At 36.0% G+C, this 20,788-nt stretch overlaps 1 protein-coding gene across 2 annotated transcripts in view; it reads left to right on the top strand.

The window, feature by feature from the left end:
* Positions 1-20,788, top strand: part of AQR (aquarius intron-binding spliceosomal factor) — a 50,182-nt gene that overhangs the window by 28,424 nt on the left and 970 nt on the right. For both annotated transcript variants that reach the window (XM_068193018.1, XM_068193019.1), the window contains exons 21-34: positions 38-181; positions 639-708; positions 1,660-1,770; positions 3,871-3,980; positions 5,301-5,436; positions 7,091-7,300; positions 8,110-8,247; positions 9,118-9,189; positions 10,609-10,796; positions 12,364-12,535; positions 14,814-14,984; positions 15,696-15,781; positions 16,586-16,760; positions 18,075-18,188. In XM_068193018.1, the coding sequence (XP_068049119.1) occupies positions 38-181; positions 639-708; positions 1,660-1,770; positions 3,871-3,980; positions 5,301-5,436; positions 7,091-7,300; positions 8,110-8,247; positions 9,118-9,189; positions 10,609-10,796; positions 12,364-12,535; positions 14,814-14,984; positions 15,696-15,781; positions 16,586-16,760; positions 18,075-18,188 (1,897 nt within the window). The remainder of the gene's footprint in view (positions 1-37; positions 182-638; positions 709-1,659; positions 1,771-3,870; positions 3,981-5,300; positions 5,437-7,090; positions 7,301-8,109; positions 8,248-9,117; positions 9,190-10,608; positions 10,797-12,363; positions 12,536-14,813; positions 14,985-15,695; positions 15,782-16,585; positions 16,761-18,074; positions 18,189-20,788) is intronic.

Here is a 20,788-nt window from a genome sequence, read left to right as displayed (position 1 = left end):
AACATGTTGAACTGTAACATTAAATTATGTGTTACAGGATAACTTTCCCAATGAAGGAAGGTAAAGGAACAAAAAGAAAAGAGGATGGAAGTGAAGAAAACCCTGAAGAAGCCAAAACACTGATTGTAGAGCCTCATGTTATCCCAAACAGGGGACCATATCCATATAATCAACCAAAACGGTAAAAAATGGATGGGAATATATTTTCAAACCCGTGCATAGCAGTTCATTTTCAGAAATGATACTGGTTTGGTTTTTATTTAAATGAAAATATTCTATTGCCCCTCATCTGTTAAAAAAGCCCCTTGAAGAACAGGAATTTGAATATTAGGAAAGTAATACCTAAATAATTTTACAACACTCTCTGCCAAAAATAACTAAAGACAGTCTTTTAGATGGAAAGAGTTCGTTGTCACATGGACAACATGATTTACTGTCTTGCTTAGAAATTTCGAGACTGTTGTATCTATAAAAAACGTAGTTCTAATGCTGGTTTAATTTGTGCAAAAAGTTTGCAAGTGTGTAGTTCAGGAAAGATATAAGCAGTTAATTGAAATAAAACTTGTTAAAACAATTGCTTTTATCAAAATTGTTGGCAAAATCTGTCAATTATCTGATCTTGTTTTGCTTTGTTGCAGCAATACTATTCAATTTACCCATACTCAGATTGAAGCCATCCGTGCAGGAATGCAGCCTGGACTAACTATGGTAAGAATGTTTTTAAGTTCAGTAAGAATGTTTTTAAGGATTCTATACTCTTATTTATTTAATTCTGGCCTTAGGTGCATTCAGTGAAATACTAGTCATGCCCCTTTCTGTAGCCTTGCTGAGGTAATTTCTGTTAATAGTTTAAAAATCTGAAAAGTTAACATTCAGAGGTTCAATGTGCTCCAATTCTCACAAAATTATACAGCAACACATCTCTCTATCCTGTGTTTCAGTGGCTGAAGGCTTTCCACAGCAACTGGATTTGGTTTTGCATTGGTTGAATAGTCTTTAAATAAAGCAAGAATGATTTCATAGCAATTTGTAATTTTATGTGTAGATGCTTATGAAAGCTGCTGTTCAGTGGTTCTTAATCCTGAACACATTATTTTGAGACGCTTTCTTTATAATACTTGTATACCTTTAAAATGTCTGTGGTGTCAGTTTTAGAGTGTTTGTGGAATTGACCCTATGAAAACATTTACTATTACTATATGTCTGTATCATCAGTTGTAGATTTCAGAGTAAATAGAAGGAATGAACTCTTTTTTTTTTTAATTTTTCCTGTTCTTTATGTCTGCTTCACCTTACTTTTTTTCAGTTGTGTGTCTTGATTTCTTTTCACTATTTCCCCCCTGTTTAACCTGTTCTGAGGCTGAAATACCTTTTTTCTCTGAGGAGATCTGTTTTCATAGTAGTACTTCCTGTGCTGGATAACCATATTCCTTTTAGTCAGGAATCTGCCAAAATAGTCTGAAGGAGTCTTTTATAATGTATTTGGTCTGAAAGCTCACCAGAGCCAGGAAGCAGTGTGTAATGTCAGTGTCTTGTGAGGTTGTTCTGGGTTTTTTCTTCCCCAGCTGACTTAGGTTTTTTTATTGTGAAATATTCTGATAAATTGTGTATTGATTTTTGTTTGCTTTTATTTTTCTGTGTGTGTGTGTTTGATTTTAGGTAGTGGGTCCACCTGGTACTGGAAAAACGGATGTAGCAGTCCAGATAATATCCAATCTTTATCATAATTTCCCAGAACAACGAACTCTAATAGTTACCCACTCTAATCAGGTAAAGTGTCAGTCATGTGTGGAATTTTCCTGTAATTGCAATGTAGAAGAACAGTAGGTATTGAGATCAGTAGTTTGGTAATTGCATTTGTCTCCTAACAATAGAAACTTGAGTCCACTTGTGTGCAGTTTTGCTAGTTTGATAATGTGAAATTAAATTTTTGAATTTCAGGTGTGTAGTTCTAAACTATTTATCTGAAGTTTTCAATATGTTTAATCGGTTGGAGGTCAAAAATAAGAAAGCATTTTGAAAAAATCTCTGCTTGGTTCTTACAGTTGCACATGCATTGCAAGCATGGCAGATTTTTGCTAATTAGCTTTGTCAGACTCTGGTTGCTCTGTGCTTCATGCTCCAAAGGGAAGGCCTCTTCAGATGAATATTTGCTTCCCATTCATAAGAGATGGAGTCTAACTGCTAATTCTCAAGCACATATAAAATTAAAAAATAAAAATAATGATAAGTTTTTAAGAGTCTTACTCTTAATTTCCCCACTTTACTCTGCACTGGTACAGCCTTACCTTGAGTTCTGTGGGCAGTTTTGGGCTCTACAATATACAAGAAACATAAAGCTATTAGAGAGTGTTGAAATAAGAGCAACAAAGATGCTGCAGGACCTTGAGGGGCAGCCATATGAGGAGCAGCTGAGGTCACTTGGTCTGTTCAGCCTGGAGAAGAGGAGACTGAGGGAAGACCTTATTGTGATCTACAACTTCTTCATGAGGTGACAAGGAAGGGGAGGCACTGATCTCTTTTCTGTGGTGTACAGTGACACGACCTGAAGGAATGGCCTGAAGTTGTGTCAGGGGAGGTTTAGGTTGGATATTAAGAAAAGGTTCCTCACCCAGAGGGTGTTTGGGCACTGGAGCAAGTTCCCCAGGGGAGTGGTCACAGCACCAGCCTGGCAGAGCTCAAGAATCATTTGGACACTGCTCTCAGGCACAGCGTGTGACTCTTGGGGTGTCCTGCGCAAGGCCAGGAGTTGGACTTGATGATTCTTATGGGTTCCTTCCAACTCAGCATATTCTAGGATTCTATGAAATTTTCATCTGATTTGGAATGATTTGTTTGGAAACCAGGGTCAGCTGTTTCCTGGTCTCCCTGATTAGCCTGTCCTGTCTCAGTTATGAGTTACTTTAACTGAACGTACCATTGGAAAACATATAATAATTTTTCATCAAAGCAAGATCAAAGAGTGGTTGAAAGGGTATCATTTTGGTGAGGAGTTACAGCCTGGAATAATACAGGCCAGTCTGAAATGGGTTGCAGGAGAGTGACAGGCTAAAGATAGGAGAAAGGGTTGAAAACATGTCCATTGAGGAGAAAAAAGGAGGAAATACTTTGAGGCAGATAGAAGACTCTTCTTACCAGACAAGACTATAATGAGGACATTAACTTGAAGTTGTGCCCTGGGAAATTAACTGTATCTCAGCAGGGTACATTATCCATGCTTTGATGCTGCACTTTAAGATGTTTACATGACTTGCAGCTGCAAGTGGAGCTTGCTTGTGTTTATTCTTATTTTCAAAACTTGATGATCCAGTGCTTACAAGCTTCCTCCTTTGAAATAAATGGGTTAGTTGATAGTGAGCCACTGAGAACTGAAGAGTTTAAGGTAGAAGATGTAGCACACCTAGAAGTTTAGTTAAGCAAAATTCTGTTATCCAATATGGGATAGAGTCACAGTACCTGACAGTCAGTATCAGATGATACTTCTTTTATGTACAGTGAAAGTTAAATTATTTAATGTCATCATACAAAAATTGGTGTTTGTGAGACAGTTTTGTAAACTGATAGCTTTATCAAATAAGTTAACTATGTGATAGAATTAAATTTGACAATTGTAAAATTAAATGTAAATGTTGTATAAAGTATGCAACTAAAAGGGTGTTAGTAGGCTAATTTCCCTGTTGTCATGATTCAGAATTTCAGTATTAACTTTATTTTGTTAAAACAAAATTAAGTTATGTTTGTTTTGGCTTCCATTTATAATAAAATAGGTATAATCTCCTGGTTTACTTAGGAATAATTCCTCAGTTTTCCCCTGCAAGAGCCTCTGAACTTCTAAAAACTACCTTTTCTCCTGTTCTTGTCAATCTTTAGGCTTTGAACCAGCTGTTCGAAAAAATCATGGCTCTAGACATTGATGAGCGCCACCTTCTGCGTCTGGGTCATGGAGAAGAGGAATTGGAGACAGAGAAAGATTTCAGCAGGTGAGAAAGGAGATGCTAATGATAAACTCACTTGTATAAACATGGCAGCAAGATGTCTCTGTTGAATCCACTTGACCTCCCATGCAAAGGAGCTGTGTTGGACAAGTTTTAGCCTTGTCATATTATTGAATCCCAGTAACACAGAATGCACTGTTTTTCAGTACCAGGTTTAGTAATTTTTGGTTTTTATTCTGTACAGAAGCTGTGCTCCCTTGAGCATCTAAAGGCAGAATCAGTCCGTTGCTTGTTCACAAACTCAACTGCTTGAATAATAGATAATTACTTTTTTTGGACCTTTATACCTTTCATACAATTAATCTGTGAGAGAATTTAGAATAATAAGGCAGATTCTTAGAGTTACAGTTTTTTTGTACAAATATGGTATCACCTCTACTATCATGGTGATTTTTGCATTAATAAACATGAAATTAAACTTTCTGCTTTGAATTCTTCTTGAACTACTTAACCTCAAAGTTGCTTATTTCATTCATAACACATTTTGAAGTATACATGTGTAAGGAAAGCTATCAACTCTATATCAGCACAAAACTTAAGAACCTGTTCTTCTAAATATTTGTATGTTTGTCATGCATTAGTCCAATTGACGTCAGTAGGATTACACACATTCATAAATGTAAGCGGGGTATAATGGTCGTGCACTGGAAATATCTGAACTGTCCAGTACTGGATTATCATAGCAATACTTTGACTTCAAAAGCTGTAGTAAAAATTATATATAGTCACTAGAAGCTACCCACATTCACATAGTTTGGTATTTAGCAAAATAAATACCTTGTGATTTTTTTCTTTTAAATTGAATGCTTTGATGTAGTCAAATTATTCCAGAAACTTGATAGCCAGAAGCTTACTGAAATTATGTCACAGCAGATATTTATTTAGTAGTATCCATAGTTTAGTATATTCCTTGAACTGTAGTGTTCATCATTAAAAGGAGTTTTCTTTAAGACAATACATTTTCTATTTTCACACTTTCTCAAGGTAACTCCAGACCTGTGGGATATTTGTGCAAGCACTATGGGTAATGGCAGTTCAAGAGGGAGGGATAAAGGTTGAGGAATATATTTGAAGGTGGGCTGCACTACTGTGAGAACTTTATTTCTTGTTAGCTTGTCTTTTTGAATTGTTAGGGCTCAACTGATAAAAATAGTCAGCATGTAGCAGATTCTTAGGTTTTGGAAGAGGGTTGTAGTTGTGACAGATTTTGGCAGGATGATGGGTTTTTTTGTGATCTCTCATTGTGATACTTAGATACTATTTTGAGTTTAATAAAAATTATGCTATATGTAATCCTTTTTGTAGGTATGGAAGAGTTAATTATGTGCTGGCTCGAAGACTTGAACTTCTACGAGAAGTTGGGCGATTACAAGAGAGTCTTGGAGTCCCAGGAGACGTGTCTTACACTTGTGAAACAGCTGGCCACTTTTTCTTATACCAAGTAAGGACTGAAATACTTTTGCAGAGACTGTATGACCTAAATATGTTACGAAACACTTCGTAAAACTTGAAATGAATTTTTCAGAGTTGAGAGTAAAAGCAAAAGACATTTTCCTTGGTGATTCACAGTACAGTAACAGCTAAAGCTAAAATTGCAGCATGACTTGCTTGTGTTGTTGTTTTAAATCCTGCCTGCTGACTCACCAAGTCATTGCTGCCCTTCATGAGTGCTGGCAAAGATTCTAACCTGAAGCCTCTCCTTCAATAGGAAAATCTGTGGGCTGCTTTATATTTTGGACAAACATTAGAGCAGCTACTTGATGGTCCTGATAGGAGGCTTTTATAGCATTAAATGCCAGTGTGAAATCAAATGTACAAAAGTATATGTTGTATGTCCCTCGTTTCTTCTCCATGTATTTTTCAGTGACGTGGTCTACATTTGCAATTAGTGTTACATAAGGAGGATTACAGAGGGGCACTTAGGACTGAATGCACTTACTGTGTATGTTGTTACAGAAGTTACTCTGGGCTAGCTTTAGTGTGGACCTTAACATTAAATGGACATTTGGTGTTGAAGAGTGCAAGGAGCACTGCTAGAGGTCATCTGGTTCAGTTTACTCCTAAATGAATCCCACTTGGTATTTAAATCAAAGTGGTGTAAGTGGAGATAAAAAAGAAGTTTACTTCTGTATCGGGTTTATGTGGCAAGGTTTTGATAGCAGGTGGCTGTAGAAATGACCTCTGAGAAGAGGCCAGGGGCTGCCCTGTGCAGGACACAGCCAGCTCCAGCAGACCCACTGCTGACCAAAGCTGAATCCACAGTGACACTGGTGGTGCCTCTGTGAAAACCTCTTTGAGAAGAGGTCAGAAACCAGCAGCAGCTGAGGGCAGAGAGGGCAGTGTGAGAAACAACCCCATACACCCAGGTCAGAAGAAAATGAGGGGGCAGGAGGTGCTCCAGGCGTCAGAGCATAGGTTCCCCATAGCTTGTGGAGGCAGCCATGGTAAAGCAGGTTTTCCACTTGCAGCCAGTGGAGAGGCTGTGGCAGGGCAGATAGCGACACTGCAGCCCATGGAGTTTCCCATGCTGAGCAGGTGGATATATCCTGAAGGAAGAGGCAGCCTGCTGAAATCCCATGCTGGAGAAGGGAAGAAGTGTGAGTAGGAAGGGTTGGCAGAGACATGATGTTGTGAACTTGAACCATTATTTCTGTACTGCTCAGGGTAGGGACAAGGTAAAAAAATTGACAATGAAATTAAGCCTGCGAACAAAGAGGGAGTGGAGAAGATGGTTTTGGTTTTGTCTTTGTTGCTCACCATCTTAGTCTGTTTTTAATTTGCAATAAATGAAATTAATTGTCCCTGTTTTGTCTGTGATACTACTTGCAAAGCAATCTCCCTATCTTTATCTCAACCCATAAGCTTTTCTATCTTATTTTCTCCCATTGTCCTGTTGGAGAGGGGGAGTGAGAGAAACTGAGTGGGCGTCTGGCAGCCAGCCAAGCTCAACCCTCCACAACTTCAAAAATGTCATTCTGACACAAGGTTAAATACTACCTATGACATACCTTACTTTTGTGATATTTTTTTTAATGCTATGCTGCAAGCCTGTATATTGCCAAAAACCTTATGATATAAACCTTGCTTTGTCATAGGTAATGTCTCGTTGGGAGGAGTATATCAGTAAAGTGAAAGTTAAAGGTGGAAAATCGCCAGATGTTGCAGATGTCTCCAGTTTCTTTCCTTTTCACCAGTATTTTGCAAATGCTCCTCAACCAGTTTTCAAAGGCAAATCATATGAAGAAGATATGGAAATTGCTGAAGGGTGTTTTAGACATATTAAGAAAATATTCACTCAGCTTGAGGTAAGACATGTTACTGTCTAAGGCAAGTGAATCTGGCTAATCCTGTAGAAAAACTACGTGATTCCGAAAATCTCTTTTTCCCTACATCCTAGAAGAAATATACACATCTAGGCAGCTTCATTGCCTTGCAAGGTGAGAATTTCCACCTTTGAGTAATATAGGTATGTTGCACAATAGGGGCAAGGGTCTCGTCTCTTTTAGTTGGATTGTGGGAAGCAGCCATTCTGCATCCATTTCCACTGATGAGGTTACAAGGATTGGTACACCTGTCACTGCTCCTCTGAGCCTCACAGGGTCTTTGTGTTTACAGTGAGTTGCCTGTAATCAGATAGCCTAAAAGTAACACATTACCTTCTGGTTTTGACAGAATTGTTTAAGAGGCTATTAAAAGTTAGAGTAAAGGTGATTTGGGTATCATTTGATTATATTAACTGTAATGATTTTTCTACTACTGAATTTGATGTCATGTTACGATGCATTAAAGTAGGAAACAAGAAGATACAGTAACATAAAATTTTGGGGGTTTCTGAGAGGGTTCCTCAGGATTATTTGAATATTTGTCTGCAAATTTATATGTACATACAGGTTGAAAGAATACTTTCATAGGTTTTTACAAGATTGTTTTTCAAAATACGCTAAACCTGGAAACCACAGTAAATTATTCAGACAGGATTGTTAACAGTACATACCCTCAGAGCTTTCTTGTTTAATTATATCAAGAAGGTGGCCACATTGTTCGAGTGGATTCATTTTATGAGTGATATTTTTTCATATTCTGACTTTCAAGACTTTTCTTTTGCTCTCCATAGGAATTCAGAGCGTTTGAACTTCTCCGCAGTGGCCTGGATAGATCCAAATACCTGTTAGTGAAAGAAGCAAAAATAATTGCCATGACTTGTACTCATGCTGCTCTGAAACGACGTGACCTGGTTGAATTAGGATTCAAAGTAATGATTATACTAGCATTACTGTACTGCTTGATTTTGTTGTTGGTTCTCTCCTATTTCCCACCCCATACAAATCTTTTTATCTGCCCCAAATCTAGGTGGCTAGATTATTTAGAATTGCATTTTTTACATGTATGTTTCAATTTTTTAATTCTACTGAAGAAAAATATAACTTCTGTAAGTAAAAGATTAAATCACTTTTAAGTTGCTGTATATACAAAAATGGTATATTTTTTTAAACTTTTTTTTTTAAAGTCAGTTTTGCCATATTACATGATAAACAGCAGTGATAGGATTAATAAAATAGAGGCAGAGCTGGGTAGAAAAACATGGCCGTTACATTAAACTTTGTTTACCTAAAAAATTGACAATTTGATGAAAAATAACTATGACGCAATGCTTTTTTTCACTCTGCAGTGGTAACTATAACTATTAATTTGGTGCAGTCTTCTTTTCTAATAAAAGCCGGCCACCAGTAATTCTTCCAGTTATATTTTTCACTGATCATATACTGTCTTGGATCACAAAATAGCTCCTCTTCAGCTTCAGCGCAGAGATACCAAATTAGTTTGCTCCACTGCACAAGACTTTTCTCTTGTGGTTATGGCATATAGGAAGCACGTAACGTAATTCAGTCATGGATCCCTTCTAGTATAAGCCCTGACTGGTACAAAGGGATCTGCCATTGATGTAGTAGGACTTCACCTATTTGGTAATACTGATATTTTGCCTGTAAGGTGAAATCCTGCTCTAACTGTCCTACCCAGCAAAATCTGAAGGAGTAATAGATGCTTTCTTTTGGTAGGCTGAATAAATAAGTTCATTTTGTTACTATGTTTACAGATATCTCTTTTTTTTTTTTTTTCTCAGTATGACAACATCTTAATGGAAGAGTCTGCTCAGATTCTGGAGATAGAAACCTTTATACCTCTCCTGTTACAGGTTAGATTTGAAACATAAAAGATCTTAAAAAGATAAATAAGACTCTGTGTTCTTGAACACTTTTGAATATTAAAATTAAAAATATCATGTGCAGAAAGTAACCCAGAACTGATATTTTCTGGTAAGACCTTTCACACTGATTTGACTGATTGGATTTTTAATTATGAAATTATTTTATTCAATGTAGTAAGCATCTTACATTTTTTTTCAAACATATAAATGAGCATTGAATAACCAGATGCATCTGGCAGATGAGGGAAAATAGGTATATGTGAAAAATGCAGGAACTGAAGAGTTTGTGTAATTAGAGTAGACCATTTCATCATAGTGGCATATTCTGGGGGATATTTCATGAGTTTATTTATGTGAGGCATCCAAATAGTCCTTGAAAATTGAGTGGGTTTTAATTTTAACAAAACCTAAGGGTGTAATCTTCCAGAGTAGCAGTACTTGATTTCTTCACTTGCAATTCAGTGAGAAATTTTTAAAAACAGAATTCGGGGGGCCTCTTTGTCCAAGATTAAAATGGCTGATACGTACAGAACAACTATATAGAATGTTTTGTCATCTCCAAAGCAGAAGCTTTCAAGAAAAAAAAAGGAAAAAAGTAAGTTTTGGGTTTTTGTGTTTTTTTTATTCTTGCCAATAAAAATTATTTCCATCCTCTTACTTTCTTACTAAGGCATTTTCAGGCTTGAAGAATTGGATCGTCCAGAGTTCAGTTTTCTTTCCTTGCTATCTGATCAGAAACAGCTTCAGAGCTCTTCCACTTCAAGTGGCAGGAAAAAGAACTTTATGTTCTGTCTCAAATAGTGTTCCCATGGGGAAAGGGAATTATCACAGGAGTGTGTAATGAGGATCTGGCAGCTGGAAGTCTCCAGGATGCTAATTGTGAAGAGCATTCAGTCCAAGAGCCAAGATGGGAATTCATTAGGGGCACATCCTGGTCATGGAAGAGGGTATTTGAGAATTACAGAAGTAAACATGAACTACAGAGACACTTGAAAGGTTCAGTGTTGCCTCAGACATCTGAACACTAAAAACTGTTTCAGATGCTTCATATTCACTACCTCAGAATCCAAAAAATAAGGTTCAGAGGACATTTCTGGGGTAACTGCTGCTACTGTGTAGTAATCAGGGATTTTGGTCTTAAAAGCAATGTAATTTGATCTTTATTCTGATATTTCTCTACTAATTTTAGTAGATAAAGGTACTTGTTTTATAAGAAAAGAGATTTTATTTACAATTCTGCTCTCTGATTGGATGAAAGCTAGTAGTCTTTTTAAAGACTGAAGTTCAGTGTAGCTTAAAAACAAATGTTAAAGGGCTTAGACAAAGGCAGACAACCTGACTCTTAGTGTGTTTTGAGTGCCTTGATTATACTGTAATAGTTGCAGTAGTGTAATTGTTCAATTCTAGAACCCCCAGGATGGATTCAGTCGTTTGAAGCGGTGGATTATGATTGGTGACCATCATCAGTTGCCACCAGTCATTAAGAACATGGCTTTTCAAAAGTACTCCAACATGGAACAGTCTCTTTTCACACGGTTTGTTCGTGTTGGAGTGCCAACTGTTGACTTGGATGCGCAAGGAAGAGCAAGGGCAAGGTAAGACACAAAATCCTTTGTCTAGCTTGTCAGAAAGTAATAAGTAAAAATGAGAGAAGGGCACTACAGAAACTGGTTTTTATTGTTAGGACAGGAGTTTGCAAAGCTGGAATTTTAATTTCAGCCTAGACTAGGAAGGCAGATTTTATATCTCTGAAATGCAATCAGATTAATTTCATTATTGTTATTTTTATATAGTAGTAGTCTGCTGTTGCATGAGTACTTTAATGAAAATTATATTCAAAGGTACTTAATCATCTTCAATGTTCAAGGTTTTTTTACAAATGAGACTTTACAGAAGCTTTCTTTTCTCAACTAACATTTAGTATATTCAAAATTAAATTAAAATCCAATATATTTAGTGCTAAATATATAATAATTCCCTTAAAGACTGTAAAAGGGTGCTTTTCTGTAGTATTTCAGGCGAGATGCATCCAGAGATTGGACACATTCAGGTTGTCCTCACAAGAACGTAAAACATTTTTTATAGTAAAGGAGATACTGCAACTCTGTAGTGTAATAGCTTTTCTTTTTTATCTATGTATTTGTCATTTCACTGTGGTAATTTAAACACCAGATTTATTGATTGTGTAAATTGCATATTTGTGGTATCATGGTAAGAAGAGAAATAAGAGAAAATTACTCCATATAAAATCTTGCTACTCTAGGTTTAGTTCGAAGTCTTTATTTTAGGCATAAAGTGTAGTGAACAATATGAAGGAGAACTTTTTTGTTTTCATGTAGGAAATATTTGGAATCTAGAATATTATTTTCTAGTCTTATGAATGACAGTTCAGTATGATTTTTGAAATGAAAATTTTATCTGAATGATGGTAAATAAAGTTTTTGTTTTAGAAAATCTTAGTGAACTTCTTAGGGATAACAGAGCAGAAGTCCTTCACTTTGCAAGTAATTTCTTGATTAAGAGATTACTTCCTATGCTTTGTCTTTTGCGATCACAGGTAGCTTTCCCATGAGCTGTCTCCTTCTTAATCTGGTCTGGATATTGTTGGGCATTTGTGAATGAGACGTTTTGTTAGTGTTACTGTCCCTGTGAATATCAGGAATCATTCAGAATTAGGTAGATTTTGTTTGTTTCCATTCATATCTTGTGCTAATACTAGGAAATGCACAAAATAAATAAGGAAATAAATTTCTTTTTACTGTAAGAAGCTTTACCACAGTTAATGCAGAAAATATTTTTTTCCTTATTCCTTCTGTTTTGTAAAGTAGGATTAATATTCCTTAAGTTTTGTTACCCATGAATTCTTGCAAAGCTTGTAGCTTGATCAAGAGGAACAGACTTAAACCTGAGTGTGCCACATTGACGTGGCATTTGAAGTTTTCGGTGAGAGAGACCAAAACAGAATCATAACCTAAAAATAATATTGCTGGAGAGATTGTTCGAGTGTGTTCCTTTATATATGTACAGGCTGCCTAGCAAAATTATTCTTTTCACTGAAAGGCTACAGAAGCCCTGATCTCGTATGCATCTGAACTCTATTGAATGAGTTCAAGAGCCTGCTCGAGCTCACTCTGTGTGCTGTGTGTCTGTGGTTTTGAACAGTTTGTGTAACCTCTACAACTGGCGCTACAAGAACCTGGGTAACCTGCCTCACGTGCAGCTTCTGCCAGAGTTCAGAACAGCCAATGCTGGCTTTTTGTACGACTTCCAGCTTATAAATGTAGAAGACTTCAACGGTGTAGGAGAGTCTGAACCCAATCCTTATTTCTATCAGGTAAGGGAAGTACTACATGTGTAATTTATTAGCCTCAATAGGCCTTGTTAGATCTACAGTGAAGACAGACTATGAAAAACAGTAAACTGACATTCAGTTAATGTTCTCAGATAATTAAGTCATGTGTGTGATTTTTTTTCCTCCTTTTAATGAGTTTTGAATGTTGGAAACGAAAACATTGTGTTGGGGCTTTTGCTCAGTAAATAACTTTGTTTTCTCCTTGTTATGGGAGGGATGAGACTTGGTGTAATTCATTACAAAACATAATTTTGACCTAAGGCAAATTAAAGTCCATTGTAATTCAGCTGTACCATGATAGTGAAAAAACACTAGTTTTTTCCCTGCACTTCCGCTGAACACAATGATTTGAAGTTTGCTTGGTTGCTCATACCTGAGTTTGAAGAGTCCTTGTGTTGATTTGATCTATAGGTAGGAATGCTAAAATGCCTATTCATTAAAGAATAAAACAGTACTGCTAGAGGCATACATAAGAGCCATAGAGACATGGAGGATGAAGTAAATTGCCAAAAAACCTTAATCTTGGAGTTTCTCAACTAAGTTTTCAAACTCTCAACTAAATTTTGAAATTAAGCCATCATCAACAGTCTATCTATTTCTCTTAAATTAGAAAAACATTTTACACTTGTAGTAAGATGCTTATATTTTCAGTCCTTTTATTTTTCTTGTTTTAAAAACTGGTGAAACAAACTATGGTGCCTAAAATAGCAAACTTGGGCTTTTGAAAAGTTAGAGTTGGAGCGATGTTAAGGAGTTTAATTCAAACATGGAGTTAACACCTTATATTTTGCCTAATATTATGGAAAGCAAACAATATATTTTATGATGATAATATTCTTGTTCATTTTTTCCTCTGAAGATCACTGAGACTTATGTGAATCTATGTTTTTAAAAAGGTATGAAATATATTTGTAGGTTTTGCTTGGGTTCGTCTCAATACTTTTTCAGTACAAATTAGTGTGCTGCTAGAGAAGAAAGCAATGGTTAATCCTAACCCACTTTATCCCATTGCTAGATGGAGGTCAGAATTGTTTGGAGAGATCATTTTGATTTTGTTTTTGAAACTGTAACATGCAAGTAGTAAAAAGTTGTCCAGTGGAACACAAACAGCTGAAAGGAGTGCCTGATAATTGAGAGTGCAAGCGCTGCTTTAGACCACTCTTTGGCTAAAGAAGATTAAGAGCACTGACATGAGGACACAGAACACACTTCTCATTATATCAGTACTCTCATGTGCACACTCTTCCAATACTTCCTACCATTACTTTTTTTTTTTTTTTTTGTGATCTTGGTAATTGAGTGATAGCATAGTATGTTGGTGGCATTCAAGGTTTTTCATGAGATAACAGATTGCTGTCATGTATAATTCTCTTCATGAATTTGGGCTTTTCTTTTCAGAGTTAAAGGGGATTAAAATTTGTAGAATAGCTTTACACCCACAGGTGTTTGATATGCCTGGCAACTGCATTTTCCAAGTAATGCAGAGCCCACTTAGTAAGAAAAAATAAATGAGGCTGGTATGTCCAGCCTATTCAAACATAAGCCAAGTGGGGATAAAATTCCTTGTATAAATAGAGCAGGAGTAAATGTCAGCATTTGAGAACAACTTTTTAACCTGAAAGATAATTTTTGTTGACAGAAAATGGATTTAAATAGGCTATGAATAACTTCAGTCTGGAAATAGGACAAAGCTTCCTGTAGCCAGAAGAGTGGTACTTTGGGACAGACTCATAAAGTAATGACAAAGAGAGAAAGTTACAATATACAAAATAAGCACTGGTAATTCGTAATTGAATAGGATGGCCTGCAGTGAAAATAACTGGATTTCATAATCCAGTCTGTCTCCTAATTAATACTTGAAAGGACTTTGTTTATACTAGTGAAACTAGTTCATACTTCCAGTTTACTGGGGAGTGAGTCATTGCACCTTTTTTGGCTGACTGGAACTTTTGAGTAAATATTGCAAAGTTTCAATCAGTGCCTAACAATAATATTAATGTAGATATTTTTAACAGTTGTCTGAAAAGGAGTGAGAATGATACCACAGGTATTAAACCTACTTGTGGTTCTTCCATTCTTTCAAAATGGCTTGTACAAAGTGAGCAAAGAATCATCAGATCTAGGGACATTTCTCTCAGTGCTAAATTATTTGTCTAAATACCTGACAATGTCACAGGTGTTATTCTTTTTAGCCTTACAAGATGAGTAACCCTTTTTCTATCTTTTTCTTCATGTCTTTTTCTCTTATTTTAAACTTTAGAATCTTGGTGAGGCAGAGTATGTTGTGGCAGTCTTCATGTATATGTGCCTGCTTGGTTATCCTGCAGACAGGATAAGTATCCTGACAACATATAATGGACAGAAGCACCTGATCCGTGATGTCATTAATCAGCGATGTGGAAACAATCCTCTAATTGGAAGGCCAAACAAGGTGACTTTGAACGTATATCAGTCATTGCAGTAGTTCTGGTTTCTGTGGTTTTAAATTGTCATATTGAAAATCAGGCTAATTTAAGCTCCACTTAAACAGGTGTCTGTGGAAGTATTTCCTGTTTAACCACATATTTATGAACCTACATTCTGTGGATTAGTGCCCTCATTTTTGCCTGTTGATAATTTGACAGAGTGAAGTCAGTGAAGGTGAAAAGACTACAGGCTGTGTGGGACAGAATAACTCTTTTTTTGTCATTTGTTTGTCCTTAATAATAACATCATTCCCCAAAATCACATCATTAGAAAGGTCCACCCAGAGTGGAAATTATTTGATAGAATGTATGATCACGAATCTGAAGAAATAAATAATACAGTTATAAATATCTGGTGCTAATTCTGCTGGTTAAAACTGTATTGCAAAGCTAATGGCTTCCGTAATCTTTTGGTATTAGCACTTCACTTCTCTGACAAATTTAAATAAAAAGAAGTAAAAGAAACAGCATACAGTCAGACAAAAGCTCCTCCTAATGTATTCCAGAAAAAAAACCCAGTCTTTTAGTTAGAGGCCGACTAAATCAGTTAAAGAATTTTCTCTTCTTGTTTACTGCAATCTCAGTCCAAAGTCTATGTTAAAATTTTGGTGTCGTGTTTTAACTGAAATGGCAAAAATTAACCTATAGAGGTTTTTTCTTATTTTTTAATTCTGTAGGTAACAACTGTGGACAGGTTTCAAGGCCAACAGAACGATTATATTCTGCTTTCCCTAGTGCGTACCAAAGCTGTAGGCCACCTTAGGTATGTAAGAAGATCTTCTCATAGTGCCACAGCAGTACTTGTACTCTGTATCAGATACAGAAATATGTATAGTCCATTATACAAAAAATTCTATTGTATGAGTATGTAGTAGAAGTGAAGTTCAATGCTATGTGTATAATGAAGTTCAGACAAACTTTCTTTTATAACTGTCTGGTACCCTCTTCTTGAGCACTTATCCTTTTGTAATGGCTCTTACCCTATAATTAGTTTATGTTGCTGCAGATAGGTTGACCTTGGTTTCACCCTAGTAGAATTATAGGACTATAGTGTTTTTTGAGCAAAATGCAGGCTTAAATTTTCTCATATATCCTTTCCTGTAATCGAGATTTTTATTTCTTTTGCATCAGAAGTGTTTGATCATTGCATAAGTTGCATTATGGTGTATAGTTTTAAATGTTTGCACTTTTGGTTTGGGATGTGATGGAGGAAGACATGTCTGATCTTAGGTAGATAGATGAGTTATCAAATTCATCTTTACTCATTCAGCTACAGAAATGCTATTGGAATTTTTTCTCAATGTTTACTTTCAACTTCTGAGGTGTAGGAAAATAGTAGAGGGCAATTTTTCAAAGTTATTGGTACAGTGAATCAGTATATTTGTTTCTATATAATGGTACTAGGATTTGCTAGTTATTGAAACAATGTATAGGGAAAAAAACTAAAGACAAGATAGTATTTGGGCAGATGATTTTATATTTCTTTTAAGACTCCCATGTACTTCTAGTTATTTTTATTGCAAGTGTGTCATCAGTGAAAAAAAATGATTGATTTCATTTTCTGAAGGGATGTCCGACGATTAGTCGTTGCCATGTCAAGAGCCAGACTTGGACTTTATATCTTTGCAAGGGTGTCACTATTTCAAAACTGTTTTGAGCTAACTCCAGCTTTCAGCCAACTCACAGCTCGACCACTTCACCTCCATATCGTTCCCACAGAATGTTTTCCAACTGCAAGACAGGTAGGAACAGCTGCACTGGATTCTGGTATCTGTAATGGGTGTTGGTGTTTGCTCACTTTATTTCAGTGGACTGTAAGAGGTCAAAGTGTTTTCTCTGCTAGACTGGTGCATCTGCTTCTTGGCATTGGACCAGGCTGTCCAGGGAAATGATGAAATCACCATCCCTGGAAGTATTTAAAAAAAGGTGTGGATGTGGCACTTGAGGGTATAGTTTAGTGGTGAACTCAACAGTGCCACTTGATGATTGGATTTTGTTGATACTAGAGGTCTTTTCCAACCTTAATGATTCTGTGATTCTATGAATACCTCCTTAGAGTTATCTTTTGTCATGATAAACACCAGCTGGTTTTAATTGATGTTTCCACAAAAGTTAATTATCAGTATAACTTAAACTTAAGTATCAGTAACTGTTGTGCCTGCTTTTTCCTGAATTGTGCTTATGTAAATGATTCAGTATTTTTCTTTTGTGATCAAAATATTTTTTTAGTTCTTACGCATTTTTGGTCTTGTTGTGAAACAAAATGATGTTACTTCTCAAGCAAAGCTACATAAAGCTACTCATTTCTCATTTAAAGAGGTAAAATTACATGTAACTGAGTAATTCAGGATTACAAGTTAATTTTTTTTCTCTTAAAATTGGTTTCAATACCACAAGAGTTTTGCTGCTGAGCTAGGTTCATAAGTACAAGAACCTAATTTTTAATACTGCACTAAATGTTTGGGGAAAGGTTTGAGTTGAGGATCTAAGCACAGGGCACACAGAACAGGATGCTAAATGAAGAAACAAAGGAGCATATCTACTCTGCTTTCTGAAGCTTTGAGAAGGGATGCCTGCATGCACCAAAAATTCAGTTACAACTCTTTTCCTGGTCTTAAATGCTGTTGACAAGTTTGGGAGGGAGCCCTTTCAGTTGAAACTTTCAGATCAACTGTGCAACAAGACTGCAACGAGCAAGGTCAGTGAGTGTGAGCAAGGAGCTGGGCTGCAAGAGGCTAAATCCTAAACTGATCGTAAAAAATTTGTGCCTTTAATATGTTCAATTACTCCAGTCCAAAATGTACTTCATGGAGTAAGAATCAGAACCCAGCCTGTCCTTTTGAAGTTTCTTCAGGCTGCAGTATCATGATTAATCCAGTTCCCCAAAATGTAAGACCTATGCTTCCTAATTTTCCAAAGAATTCACCGATTTTTTTTTCTTCTAAAACCGTTATTTAATTTCTTGGGGCTTTTGACTTCTAATATAGTTAAATAACCTTTGAATAAAGGTTTTTTTGCTTTGTTTGCTGAATGTCCACTTTTTTCCCCTTCCTTAGAATGGAGAAAGACCAGCTCATCAAATACATGTTATTAAGAACATGCCTCAAATGGCTAACTTTGTGTACAATATGTATATGCACATGATACAGAGTACACGCCACCATCAACAGGTAAGGACCGTCAAACTTTTTGAAAGCATTTAAAATAAAATCATTTTTCAGTAAATGGCATGAGAAGCTGTTGAGATTTGAGTCTGTTTCTGTTATATTTAAAGTTCAAAAAGTGTTAGTGACTGGAAGTGAGAATATTGAGGTCTTGTAAAATGTTGTGGTAGCAAAAGCTGTATCTTCTGGTGTTGTAAGCCTCAATTTAGGGCCCCAAATGTATCAGTAATTGATGACAAGTGCATTGATGGCTCTGTTTGGGCCAAAAATACTATTCATTAATACTAAAGAGCTAGCTTGTCTAGTATTAATTTGAAGGAAACTTGTGTGTTACATTTCAGGTAAGTGTGGGATTTCAGCTAGTTGGATTGTAACACTACTGCATGATGTAATAATGTTTTGTAAGAGCAAGACCAGATCATGTCCTGAAACCATTTTAACCCTGTTAAATCACCCTATTATCCAGGTTGGTTTGCAGCTGTACTGTTTTTTGGTTCTGGAGCATGTTTTTTCAGCCCTACTTCAGCATCAAGCAAAGCAGTTGTAGACACTTCTGTACCTAGTTTTGTCAGTGTTTAATCCCTGAAGTAGAATTTAGAAGCCATCAGAACGTCTTTGTAGTCTTGTGTAAATGAGTGGACCATTAAGGTAGCTTAGATAGTATACTGAGCATACTTAGATTTGTAAAGCCTAGAGGTAGTTAAAGCAAAAGGGAATGGTCTGAAATGCTACCCCTTAAATGCATCAGCTTTCACACAGTGTCTGGGGTCTGTCATCTTCATATTACCTATATATTATTCTTCATCTATTATATAATACCTATATATTGTATTACCTATAATTTATTCTTTCATGTACTCTGAAGTTCCCTTTTTGATTTTTGCTCTTCTGAAAGATTTCCAAAAGTGGACAAAATTGATGTAAAAAGACAGTACTTACTCTGTATTAGCCGACTGTGGGAAGAGAGTGTGAACATGACTGTCCCTGAACAGATAGTCTGAGATCTAGGTCCTGTTCTTTAATGCAAGGATGTCTCTGTCACATCTTCTTCCTTTTTTTTTTTTTCTTTCACTTCCATGTTTTGTATAATATGGAACAGTGTAATCAATAGAGATCAGAACTCAAAACTTTTTCTTTAACTGAATGTCAGACTTTCAGGAGAAAATTTATTTTTCTCTGCAGTTCTTACCCAGTGACTACTGGATTTTATTTTTATTTCTGAGAGAAAGCTTCAGCCAAATTTGAAGTGTTTTGTTACCCAGAAAAAGCCTTTTCCAGGCTGTCTGGACAGACAGGATACTTTCTGACTATTTTGGAGAAATGCTGTTAATTACCTGTGTGCTATAAAGAAAAGGGGATATACAAAGAGGACACTACTAGAATGTCTTCTTACTGTAATTTTTTTTTTAGTAGTAGTGAAGTAAACTCACACTGTTTTTTTTAGAAACCCAGTCCTATAAGCACCTGACAAGACTTGCTTTGAAGCCAGTTTGTCTAATATAGTTGGAGATCTTTCAACCATGCAAAATATTATGTGATGAAGACTTACTGGATTGTGCAGTAGATGGGCCACATTTAGGTGTAAGTGAATAGCCCTGTCAAAACAGGGAAGTATATACATGTCCTGAAAAGCAGATGCTGGCATCTAAATTTTACCAAAAAGCATTTGCTTGACACCTTAATCAAATATGGACCCAATTCTCCTGATAATACCTGTTACTCTTTTTGGCATCCTAATCTTATCCATTGCTAGCTAAAATTAGTTACAAAACTGCTGTTTTCCTACTGTGACAATGAATCACATTCTCCTTGCAGGAGAAGCCGAGAACTACTGAAAAAAACCAAAGCTGGCATTAAATTTCTTTTATTATATTCAGTACAACATTATTATTTTCCTTTTTTTTACACTAGTCTTTACGGTAGTTGTCACAAAGTACAGTATACAGCTAAGTAAGTCACAGAAGTCTGAGTTTGTCGCATACATCAAGAATTAATTTTTGTAAGATCTTTGGTTTGGAACTGTGCTTTCCCGTGCGCAGATGGATATAGAGACCAGTCTGATGACTTCAAAGTCTATAGAAAATGTTTTTTATATCTCTGCTGGTAATCACAATTGATTTGTAGATTTGCCTTTGCAAATTTGTAATATTAGTGTCATCTACTTGAAGGTAAAACTTCACTGTAATTAAACACCTCATTTTTCATGTCATACAAAGTTGCCTTTTGAGCAAAACAAAGCTAAACAATCGTCAAGGTTTTTAAGAATGTGTTTCATTAAAATGATCCAAAATATTCTAAAGGAATATCCATCATGTCATTAAATAATGTCAGGCTGCAAGAAGTATGAGTGTTTCTGTTCAGCCTGCAGTTGTATAGCATTCATCCATACTCTTCAGCTCAATGTATTCCTGGTATTTTTTGTCCAGTTGTGTTACTTAACTACTATTCAGCCTATAATGTTTTACAAACTACTTCTTTGGTTGTAAGCAGAACACTTGGAATACACGAAATGACTTTTTCAGAAGTATTGTGTGAAAATATTTAAGCATTGTTTAACTGTTAGTGAAATTTGAATTGTGTAAGTACAGATAACATTCACGTAGTAT

This window comes from Anomalospiza imberbis, chromosome 6 (genome assembly GCF_031753505.1).
Source record: "Anomalospiza imberbis isolate Cuckoo-Finch-1a 21T00152 chromosome 6, ASM3175350v1, whole genome shotgun sequence".
NCBI lineage: Eukaryota > Metazoa > Chordata > Aves > Passeriformes > Viduidae > Anomalospiza > Anomalospiza imberbis.
The sequence above is the reverse complement of the archived record's forward strand: the minus strand, read 5'-3'. Positions and strand labels throughout refer to the sequence as shown.